This window comes from Heterodontus francisci, chromosome 38, assembly GCF_036365525.1.
Source record: "Heterodontus francisci isolate sHetFra1 chromosome 38, sHetFra1.hap1, whole genome shotgun sequence".
NCBI classification, from domain to species: domain Eukaryota; kingdom Metazoa; phylum Chordata; class Chondrichthyes; order Heterodontiformes; family Heterodontidae; genus Heterodontus; species Heterodontus francisci.
Window position 1 is genome coordinate 18,406,995 of NC_090408.1, and position 12,683 is coordinate 18,419,677.

General features: G+C 42.0%; 1 protein-coding gene across 7 annotated transcripts in view; it reads left to right on the plus strand.

Annotated features, from left to right (window-relative positions):
- Positions 1–12,683, plus strand: part of LOC137352407 (multiple C2 and transmembrane domain-containing protein 2-like) — a 455,261-nt gene that overhangs the window by 404,544 nt on the left and 38,034 nt on the right. For all 7 annotated transcript variants that reach the window (XM_068017773.1, XM_068017767.1, XM_068017766.1 and 4 more), the window contains one exon: positions 4,914–5,023. In XM_068017773.1, the coding sequence (XP_067873874.1) occupies positions 4,914–5,023 (110 nt within the window). The remainder of the gene's footprint in view (positions 1–4,913; positions 5,024–12,683) is intronic.

Sequence of the window (12,683 nt, forward strand, 5' to 3'; positions counted from 1 at the left end):
CACCACCTTCGCCAGGGTCCAGCCGATTGTCCCCGGCAAGGCCCAAAACCCCACCCACCTCTATGGAGGCCAACGTCCTCTTCTGGCTGGGTGTAGTCCCAGCAATGGCCACTGCTGCTGGGAGCACTTCTGGGACTGAGAAGCTACCGGCCTGCTGATTAGCTTGTAGCTCTTGGAGGTGGGACTTTCTGCCTCAGTGAGGGTGGGGGGAGGGCGGTGGTGGCAGAAGTCCTGCCCGGGGCCAATTAAGGGCCTAGGCCACATAACAATTACAGCGTGGCTTCCAGGCCTGGCGGAGGCAGGCTCACCCCCCCGACGTTTTGGCCGGTAGGAGAGGCCTTCCCCCCGATGTAAAATTCCGGCCAAAATGTATATTATCCTTCTCTTCACCTGATTAGCTGAGCAAGTGTCCCACACTTAATCCTTGCAATATCTCTATACGTATTCTTTACAGACACGTACTAGTAAAGATACAACACAGGAATTGCATTTGCGGAGGTGGGATTTTTTTATTTGGCCGTTCACTAGGTTCTACAGGACTGATTTGATCCAGTTCCCTCTGGTTCTGCATTTTAAGAATAGTTTGTAGGTTACTGGGATAAAATTACTATAAAATTCTAACAGGACTTGACAGGGTAGATGCAGGAAGAATGTTCCCGATGGTGGGAGAGTCCAGAACCGGGGGTCATGGTCTAAGAATACGGGGTAAACCTTTCAGGACTGAGATGAGGAGAAATTTCTTCACCCAGAGAGTGGTGAACCTGTGGAATTCGCAACCACAGAAAGCAGTTGAGGCCAAAACAATGTATGTTTTCAAGAAGGAGTTAGATATAGCTCTTGGGGCGAAAGGGGTCAAAGGATATGGGGGGGAAGCGGGAACAGGTTACTGAGTTGGATGATCAGCCATGATAATAATGAATGGCGGAGCAGGCTCGAAGGGCGGAATTGTCTACTCCTGCTCCTATTTTCTATGTTTCTGTTTACTGCTTTAAGCGATAGATTCAGAGTATCCTTAAAGCAACATTGCCAATATATTGGACATTACAGTGCTTTCCGATGGCTACTTTAAGACATATAAGAGTAATCTAGTACTGTCTCTGACCTCCCTATGAAAAAATACCCTGCCTTCAAATGCTGGTACAACAAAGATAGGGACCTTGACAAGGGAGACAGTTGCAGCTTTGGTACTTCAAACCGAGTTTAAATTTTAAAATAGGAAGAAAAGTGGCAAAATAGAAAATCTGTTATTTACAAACAGTACATATATATGCAGATAAATGCACAACAAACCAATAAAATGGAATTTGTCCAGAATACCAAAATCTTCATTAGATTTGATATCTTTTTCTGTTCTAAAGATAGCAAACAGTTTGGCTTAAAACCAAGTGGGCATTCATTCAAAGTGGAGCTATAAAGAAAGCCCGAGATACTCAGCGATGTTCCTCCCCTCGTGTTTTGCTACGATATCGGGTGCAGTGGAATTTAGGTGTACCATGATTCCAGTCTGATATCCATGCCCTGAAACGGCTATGAGTTGCGCTGTAAAGTTGTGCTTTCATCTTGTTGTGCTGTTCGATCAAAAAGTGAGAATAAACCCAGCAGGAGTCTCGCCTTCTGCTCTCAGTTGTACTTTGCACCTACAGCTGCAAGTGCAAACTTGTCCTGGAGGTTTGTGGGAAGCATTACTTGGCTCCATCGCACGAACAGCAAGCTTCCCATTCTCACTCTCTAGAACAGCAGGCAGACTTTCATCAGTGGTTTCCTCTAATACCCAGCGGCTTGACATGGCCAGGCTAAGGAGATTGAACTGCATTGACTTAACTGGAGCAAACGATTCCAAACGGACATAAAGTGCACATATGGCTATTAAGCTTTTTCAATTATTAATCATAATAATTATTATTCATTAAGGTGAATAGAATTTAAACTTTTGAGGTGAAGCTAGCTAAACACATGAGGTGGAAAGGAATAGTAGGGTTAGATGAAGAGGAATGGGAGGAGGCCCGTGTGGAGCATAAACACTAGCATGAACCATTTGGACTGAATGGCCTCTTTCTTTGCTGTACATTCCATATTTGAGTTATCTAATTAATAACCACAAGCAACGAAGAGCATCATTTTTCTCAAGTCACATCATGATATAACATTGGAATTCTCTACGTGCATCAAAACATACAGTAACTCAAAGTAGTTTTGAAGTTTGTTATCACTATATTGCCACATCCAGCAGTGGAAGAATGTGAATTAATATATGTCGTTATTCAGCTGTGAGAAGTTTCTGCACCCCATTTACCCTATGAAATGGAACATGGTTGAATAAATGTTCGAACGAACAAGACTGAAGACCTGTTTTAAGCCCCATTTTTGACTTACCCATATTGTAGTGCCAGAGTTATTTATAATTATTGCTATATTTATTCATTCTAATGAAGCAGACCTTCAAAAACTGAGCAGAAACTGAAAACTGTTAAAGAGCAGTGGTCAAACATTAGTGATGCAGACTGTCAATCATAGGAACCTGGCCATGAGTTATCTTCATGGGCTTTGTGTTTTTACCACATCTTACTTTAAAAGTACTCAGAGTTACATTACTTGGATTCATGAGCCCAGATTTCCATTATCATCGTCATTATGATGAAGATACTGGGATCGGGGGGGGGGGGAATTTTAATTTCTGACTAGTGTAAGTTGGGCAATATTTGATCAGTCACCCATTATACATCTCCCCCGAGTTTCTTTTCCAGTGAAGTCAGGTGGCCTATTTCCTATCATCCATTTTACACTATCACCATTAATTAAATGACCCCCAATGGAGTCCATATCACCAGTCTCAGAATGGGCATTATCTCAGAGTATTCTCCTTGTCTATAGTCCAGCTTTGGAAATATGAAGACTTGAGAAGAATAAATCCTGTGGAGTTAAACGTGGCAAGTACTTATTATAGAACTTGCTTGTGGCATTACCATCTGCTTTAAAGCATTATTTTTATCAATGATTTTTAGCTTGCAAGAAAGATTTGTGTTTTGAAAAGCTTAATTGAATGATGAAAAAATGTCCATATTCATGCCAGCTTAAGACATGCTGGTGATTTATAGATATTACTGCTTTATCTTCTCAAGTTTCACCTCATCCCTCTCATACGAAAAGGGAAAGATAAGAAATGGCCATTTGATCCATCAAAGCTCATCCCAATGTCCCCAATGTTTTGTCTCATTATTCCAAGCACTTACCTCCCTCTGTGTAAAGAAGTTCATTGTAATAAAGCATCTGCTTTAATTTAGATTTCAGTAATTGAATTTATGTCCTCTGGTTCTATCCACCTGGCTAACTTTAAAGTAATCTTAATATCTGATTAAACATTTTGATTTTGACACATATCCAATATGTCTGTAGAGAATGGTGAAAATGTCTTGACTTGTCCGTAGGGAATGGGGAAGATGTCCGAACTGTCCATATAATATGGGAAAATATCAGATGCAAACATTAGGCATGGAGCACACTGGTTCTAATTTCAATTTCAGGAGATAGCAGCCAATCAAAATATACTTACAGAAACTGTGTGTCCTTCACTATCTCAAAAGATTCTCACATATTTAAAAAAAGGAACCAACCGCATTCTTGAAAAAAATTGAAATTCCTTTGAACAACCATGTTGATTCACCACCCACCCAAACTATATAAATTCAACACAAAACACACCCAAGCCTTCCCATCTCATCTTACAATATCTTCAACAATAGACTTCCCTTCTTTGGGGCTTCTGAGTTTCAGTTCTTGAGCTGGACGTCGTGCATTTGCTACTCGATGCCCCTCACTGCTGCTTTTTGCCCCTCCATGACATGTGCAAAAATGAATGTAATGTTTCCTACAGTTTTCAGGCATGTGTGATTGCATTGTGCTCCCTTGCACCCACCAGGGTGCCTAACTATCCATGAGCAATGCGACAGGAGGTCAACTAGTACTATCTGGTCTCCTGATGCTATTCTCCTGCCATATCCATTCTATAAAAGTAATCACCAATCCCCTCACACACCCTCTTGGTTCCAAATTATCTTTTTATTTGGAGGGGAGGAAAGAATTGTCTGGGCATTTGTTCCAGTCCAGTTAATGGCAATCTCTGACTGTAAGAACAATAACTGCTCTCGTCGTGGAGCACAATATCCATGTCACTCGTCTCTCTGTGCAACACTGTTTTTACTGTCAATATTTTTCTCTGATTCAGCTTCTCAGACCATTCCAGTAGATGAACCTCCACTTACTATAACCTGGAGTGAGCATTTACCTGTCCAAAAGTGCAGTAATCTGTCGCAAGCCCAGAGATAAAATCGAAATGCGTCATTTTGACAACTGGTCATATCAAATGTCCTCAAGTGGTCTTTTTAAACTCTGGAACACAGTAGAATAAACACTTCACTGAATTGTGTATGAAGCTGCAAACTACGAAATGCACTTACTAAACAGTATGTGAACAAAAGCAATGACACACTGCAGATTTATAATAGTTCCAAGTTGCTTGAATATTAATCTATATGTGATTATTTGTTGCATATTGCCTCATTCTGACGTATACGTCTCCATCATTTTCACTCTCACTGTCACTCTTAATCTCAAAAAGAGCTGCCAGTGCAATATAAACCCACGAGATGCTTGTGTTTGAACGGAATGGCTTCTGCCCTGCTTCAGGCACCTGGCCAGATGGAACATCTTTATTTTGAGGCTATTAGAACATGGCCCAGATTATGATACATGAGAAAATCTGATTTTGCAACCCCATGATCCACTGTGATAGAATAAAGAAGCCAATATTGTCTCGGGCAATAATACTTTGTGTGTAACACTGTAACTATCACCTCCTACCAACTCCTTTACCTGGTCTGCTCTTCTTCTGACAGGGTGTTTGTTATTGGTTCTAGGACTCTGAAAAAAAAGGATTAATAGGCAAGATCCACATGGTTCAAGATATTGTTATTACAGTTCAAAATATCCTGGATAGAACAGCATCATTTGGTGAAAGAATCAAAAAGTAAGTGTTGTTGTTAGTTTTGAGCTATATTAAGCTGTTATTTATTGATCATGTGGCCTGACGATACCTCATTTGATATTTGACAATATCACAATAATTAGATATTTATTAACTAGTAATTACTTATGCTGAGTGAAATATTGAAGGCATGATCAGGTTACATTTCCTTCCTTTAGAAGTAAGTTCACCCTTTTGTCTTCATGACTTGCACCTCTCTATCAAACTGATGGTGGTATCTGGGTTACCTCTGGTCAGGTTCAAAACTCAAAGATCGATAATCTCCGTAGAGCCATAAAAATTCACCGTGCTGGAGGAGGCCATTTGGTCCATCATGTTTGTGCTCACTCCTTGCCAGAGTAATCCAAAATTAATTCTGCTGACCTGACCTATCCCCAAAGCTTTGTATCTAACTTTACTCCAAATAGTTAGTGACATTTCCCATAAAAGGTGCAAAGCCTCTTGCTGAACTACTGACTGTGTCAAAGCATTCTAGATTCTAACAAGCCTGCATGAAGAAATTTCTCCTAACCTGTTTCTTGAATCTTTTGGTGACCATTTTAAATTGATAACTCCTCATCACTGGCTATCTAAACAGTTGAAATGGTCTTTTTTTCACTCTCAGAAATTGGCCATTTACCATGTATCTGCACTGACGTACATTTTCACATTTCTTAAGCAGTTAACAAATTGCTTCATTCACTGGTACTTCTAAATAGGCTGGAAATACTGTCATGCCGCAAGCAAATCACATTGCAGAGACAAGAGCTACTCACAGCAACTGAAACCCTTATATCTTCTGTCGTTGATCCCAGGAGCCTTTTTGGTGTCTTGCATGAAAGGAAGAAGGAACATGTATTTCTATTAAATTTATATAAAGTCTTTCACATCCTTGGAACGTCCCGAAGTACTTCACCATCAATAGAGTACTTTTGAAGTGTTGATATTGTGGTAATGTAGCAAAGTTGGAAGTCAAATTGTACACAGCATAGCCACACAAACAGCAATGAGATAGATGACCAGATAATCTATTCTGGTTATGCTTTTTCAAAGATAAATGTTGGCCAGGACAACGCCTTTGTTCTTCGAATAGTTCCATGGAATCTTTTATATCTATCTGAGAGCGCGCAGACTGTTTAATATTTCATCCAAAGTACAGTGCCTCTAATAGTGCATCACATTGAAGTGTCAGCCTAGGCTATGTGCTCATGTATCTGGAGAGAGCTTTGAATCTACGCCCTTCTGACTCAGTTACAAGAGTGCTACCATTGAGCCAAGATTGGTTCACGATGAAACAAGATGATTTTTTTCAGGAGTAGAGGACAGTCCAGACAGGCCTTTCCTTGATGTGAATTGATGCTATGGAAGAAGATAAGGAAGAACTACCACAACCTCAGAATAACCACCAAAGTACCGCAGCAATGAAAATTCAAATGTTGCAGCCTTTACCATTATATTGTATTCACACTTTTCAGTCATCGGTTTAAATTATTGCCTAACTTTGTCTTTGGAAATCAAACAAAGTCCTGGACCAACATTGACATAATCCAATAGTGAAGATAGAACTATTTGAACTAATCCATCTTTTCCAGCTACTGTAAAGCTCTTCAGTCAAAACTAGTTGATCAATCATGGTGTTCCTCACAGAGGAAAAATAGAAAGATTTTGCCTTGGAAAGATTTAAGTGTGGTGCCAGGTTTGTTCACTCTTTGATCTATATACACATAGATGCTGATTGTGTCAAGCAATATGCTCAGCTTCCTATTCAATGTAAATATACTTCAACATGTTGGGAGCTTAAGTTCAGATGTGGAGCTGTCTGAACCCAATGTTTTGATCCAAACCTTGTACAATTCCAGTGTTTTAAGATCACTGCACTTGTCCTGGGAACTCTGAACGTGCACAGTGCTAAACTGAATATATTCCGAAACATCCAAATAGAGCAGCACTGATTAAGTCTGTATTTCAAATGCCATTCTTTAATATAAAACATCTGATTTTTTGGTATAAAATATTTATTTTTAAAATAATAGTAAAATACCCATGGTATTGTCCGCAGTTAGTTGATAAATGTGGGATTCTTTTAATGTACAAGGTGGGAACAGAGTTGGGGGCCCCCTAATGAGCATAACCTGCAACTGCATTGTGACAGATGACATAGGAAAATTGAATGGGAAGTTTTGAGCAGTAGGATTTGACGAGAAGTCATGACTACAGAAAGTAAAGGTTTGTGGACAAGATGTGTACTCCCTACATAAGATTTTTAATAATATATAGATAAAGATCCCCACAGCTGGACAGATTGTAATGTAGATTTAATTGCTTTTTGAAAATACCCAGCCAGCTCCCGTTAAAACCAAGTTTAACTTACTAAGAATGAACATGTTCGTTTTAGAATTCCCTTTTCTACTGCTACTAATTCATTTTCAGAATTAATATGTGGCGATAAATTACTTTCAAACTATATGCCTTTGAGTGGAAAATCTAATATAGCACAGAAACTAACTTTCTAAAAGTTGCAACAGAATCTCACTAGTATACCAGGATTAGAAGTGAAGTACTTTGCTTTCTTCGCAAATTGAGTGCATTGAAGTGGATGGAAGTCAGAAGACTGGGATTGGAATACACGTGCTTTTACTGTTAAGTGAAATAGTCTGTATCTTGTGTCTTGAGTTGACTTTGTGTATTGTTTAACAATATGCTTTGGAATGTTAACTACTTAAATACATTTATGATATGTTAACTGACCTTGGTGAAAGAGAGAACATGACTTCAGTAAAATATTCTTCCTGTACTTTGATATTGTCTTGAGCACACTTAGCTACTAATTGTAACTGTTAAATATACGCAAACACAATTCATCATCTAACAATCATATATTGCTGTGAATTAAACAGCTACAATTAATTGTAGTCATTGATTTTGTGCATAATCATATCTATTAGTCTTTGTATTTTGCAATAACTTTAGGAATTTATCGACAGTGTGAAAACCCACAACACAGATTGGAAACATACATCAATTAGCATTTTTTTCTGTAGGATTCACCAAAGCATTATTGTTATACTAGACAACAAATGTATGAATATTCATTTGAAGGAATCTTGATCATACATTTCAACATTCATTAGGTGATCAATCAGCCTTCTCATACATCCTGACAGTTTACAATCAGTCATTTACAAAAATGGATTAAGGGAAGAAATCTGAATTCTCTCTAAGCAGATTGGCTCACTTTGTGTTGATCCACAGATCAGGTCAATGTAAAACATTCCGGTGCATTGCACAAGAGAGCTTGTGTGAGAAACCATAATCTTCCCAGGCCTTGGTGGATCTGTAGAGCTGCTGTGGATAACTTGTTGTCTATTTCCTGATGGAGGCATGTCTCTGCTTTGTATACAGGGTATAGTTCAAAGCAAGGTTCTTATAAATTGATTGCATTATCAGCAAGTGTGTGCACAGATTCTGCAACACCATGAACCAGAACCAAGTGTTACCAGGAAGGCGAAAGGCAAAATCCATCAATGACAAAAAATACAAGTTTTATTAAGCCATGTTTACACAAGAGAGGCAGATAATGTAGCATACAATGGTGTGTTAATGAGTTTCTGACATGAATGTGTAGAGGGAAAGCCAAGTTAGGAATCAACATTTAGATTCAGGATTGTGACTATCACCATAGGCTTCGTAGCCTGAGAATTGTAATATCTACAAAGCCAAATCCTGATTATTATATTCAAGGTATGAGCACCCCATAATGGGGAGAGGAATTATGTGCAGACTCATTAGTAAAATGCCTATCATCACAGACTTTGCTGCTAGCGACCGCCTTGTAGCTTGGAGGTTTCTGTCCCAAACCCAGTAGACTTACAAAAGTTGACAATTAATCAAACAATCACAAAATTTAAGATGACACCTACCTTTACGCCAGTGAGACTTACCTCTGATAACTACCGTGATATCAGGGTCTGTTAAATGATAGTGCATTTGCACAGGGGAATACTTTGTCCAAGTATTCAATGACTTCTTTTTTTAAAGGGCTGCCCTCAAACTAGTCTCATACCACATGGCTGGCCCTTCTCAGACAACTAGGAATGGGCAATAAATATTGCCCATATTGTCATATCTTCAGAACAAACAAAGAAAAGGGCAGATGATGGAAAGAGATTAGAACTGGTGAATGCATTTACAGAGGGTCTCCTTAGGTCATGAAAGGGTCTATTCCCCAGGAATTTTAGGGGAAACGGGAATTATTTTGGTGTATGAGTGGGAGAAAAAAAACTTTTGGAAATGTTTGCCTTGAACAGAAAGCACTGACATCTGCTGAATGTGTCTGAAGGAGTTGGGTCTATAGAATGAGGCTGAATTATGAATTAAATCAGCCCATTTAAGTGTATCTGTTTGACTGGTGATCAAGCAAGAAAGAGTGTAGTCAACTTTGCCATTGGTCAGAAACTGCTGGTCTTGTGGTGATGATGTTCCTCTTCTGTCCCTATGGATGGGACTGATCTTGCTATTGTGATTCAGTATGCATATCCCTAGTAGCAAAGATGGTAATCTTAGTCTGGTAGTGAACAGCCCACCTCATCCTCAAAACAGAGGCCAAATAACAGGGATTCTATGTTTCCTTCCTCTAAACTTTCCTGTTAATTTTCTCTCCCTCATGAAGGTTGTTGTCCCCTTGCTGGGATGTGGTCCTGTGGCCATGCTTCTCTGAGCCGAGACTGAGTTGTGGCAGACTGTTGTACTACAGAGAACATCACAGCAAATCCTGATCCTGTTCTTGCCAGGTGTCCAGAGACATGCTTCTGCAACAGGGGATCTTGGCGAGAGATAAAGAACAGAATTTTTCAGTAATCCCTTCCCAACCACAGGTGTCCAATTATAGCAGCAAATCACCACTGGTGTCCTGGGTGAGCTCAGCTAATTCAAAATTGTCAACCAAACTTTGGATCTTCTTGCCCTTATATAAGTTATATGGCTTGGCTATTCACTGTCATAACTAATTGAGCCATTAGGGAAGTATTTTTTTAAAGTAAACTCCATAATGTAGTCAAAATCAAATGGGGGAATTTTATGTAGGTGAAGGAGGTCTCGGCCACCGACAGAAGAGTCAGCGAGAGCCCCGCGTTTCCTCCTTAGGGGAAGGCTCGCTGCATTACATGACAATTAGACACTTAAGTGATCAGCGGTGGGCCTTCCCTGGGATTAAGGACCTCGACGACGGAAGTCCTGCCCGCTGAGAGCTGCCGGCCAATCAGAGGCCGGCAGCTCTTTTGATGAGCAGTGCCACCAAAGATGCGGTGGCTGTTGCTGGTAATGCACCCAACCGAGGCCACAGGTGAGTCAACGTGGGAGGGGTTTTGTGGGGAAGGGGTTGTAGGGGGCAACGGCATTAAGGGCAGGAGGGTGGATCTCAGCAGGCCCCGCCACCCCCCTTTCCCGACGCCGGGCCCCTCGATCAGGCACTAGGTGCTTTTGAACGAGGGACCCACCCCCCTGCTATCCCCCCACAGAAGCCAGTAAGCAACCCGCACAGGTTTGCTTGGCGTGCTCCCCGCTTGGCAACAGGCCCGCCTGCCACTGAGCTAATACCAGCGATGGTGGGATGAGGCCCCTAATTGGGCATTAATTGCCATCCACAGGCCTTCCAGCCACGCACTTAATTGGGCTGGAGGCGGGAAGGTGACAGGGTCCCTACCCACCTCCATCCCGCCAGATTAAATGCTCTCCCTGCCTCCAAACTTGCCATAGGGAAGAGCATAAAATCCCTCCCCTAAGTGTGTGTATACCTGCTACAAAACATAAGAAAACCCTCACCATTTGGCAAGCTTATCTCAGATGGGCGTAAAAAGTCCCATGACACTATTTTGAAGAAGAGTATGGGAGTTCTTCTCAGTGTACTGGCCAACATGCGCGATGCCAATATCATCACCCTCTATAAAAACAAAGGTGACCGCGGTGACTGCAACAACTACCGTGGAATCTCCCTGCTCAGCATAGTGGGGAAAGTCTTTGCTCGAGTCGCTCTAAACAGGCTCCAGAAGCTGGTTGAGCGTGTCTACCCTGAGGCACAGTGTGGCTTCCGTGCAGAGAGATCGACCGTTGACATGCTGTTCTCCCTTCATCAGATACAGGAGAAATGCCGCGAACAACAGATGCCCCTCTACATTGCTTTCATTGACCTCACCAAAGCCTTTGACCTCGTCAGAAGACATGGTGTCTTCAGTCTACTAGAAAAGATTGGATGTCCACCAAAGCTACTAAGTATCATCACCTCATTCCATGACAATATGAAAGGCTCAATTCAACATGGCGGCACCTCATCAGACCCCTTTCCTATCCTGAGTGGCGTGAAACAGGGCTGTGTTCTCGCACCCACACTTTTTGGGATTTTCTTCTCCCTGCTGCTTTCACATGCGTTCAAGTCTTCTGAAGAAAGAGTTTTCCTCCACACAAGATCTGGGGACAGGTTGTTCAACCTTGCACGTCTAAGAGCGAAGTCCAAAGTACGGAAAGTCCTCATCAGGGAACTCCTCTTTGCTGACGATGCTGCTTTAACATCTCACACTGAAGAGTGCCTGCAGAGTCTCATCAACAGGTTTGCGGCTGCCTGCAATGAATTTGGCCTAACCATCAGCCTCAAGAAAACGAACATCATGGGGCAGGACGTCAGAAATGCTCCATCCATCAATATTAGCGACCACGCTCTGGAAGTGGTTCAAGAGTTCACCTACCTAGGCTCAACTATCACCAGTAACCTGTCTCTAGATACAGAAATCAACAAGCGCATGGGAAAGGCTTCCACTGCTATGTCCAGACTGGCCAAGAGAGTGTGGGAAAATGGCGCACTGACACGGAACACAAAGGTCCGAGTGTATCAAGCCTGTGTCCTTAGTACCTTGCTCTATGGCAGCGAGGCCTGGACAACGTATGTCAGCCAACAGCGACGTCTCAATTCATTCCATCTTCGCTGCCTCCGGAGAATACTTGGCATCAGGTGGCAGGACCGTATCTCCAACTCAGAAGTCCTCGAGGCGGCCAACATCCCCAGCTTATACACACTACTGAGTCCGCGGCGCTTGAGATGGCTTGGCCATGTGAGCCGCATGGAAGATGGCAGGATCCCCAAAGATACATTGTACAGCGAACTCGCCACTGGTATCAGACCCACCGGCCGTCCATGTCTCCGCTTCAAAGACGTCTGCAAACGCGACATGAAGTCCTGTGACATTGATCACAAGTCGTGGGAGTCAGTTGCCAGCGTTCGCCAGAGCTGGCGGGCAGTCATTAAGGCGGGGCTAAAGTGTGGCGAGTCGAAGAGACTTAGCAGTTGGCAGGAAAAAAGGACAAAAGCGCAAGGGGAGAGCCAACTGTGTAACAGCCCCAACAATCAAATTTTTCTGCAGCACCTGTGGAAGAGCCTGTCACTCTAGAATTGGCCTTTATAGCCACTCCAGGCGCTGCTCCACACACCACTGACCACCTCCAGGAGCGTATCCATTGTCTCTCGAGATAAGGAGGCCAAAGAGAAGAAGAGAGACTGGCCAACAGTTATCCCTCAACCAATGCCTAAAACAGATGATTTGGTCATTATCACATTGCTGTTTGTGGGAACTTGCTGTGTGTAAGTTGACTGCTGCATTTCCTACATTACAACAAT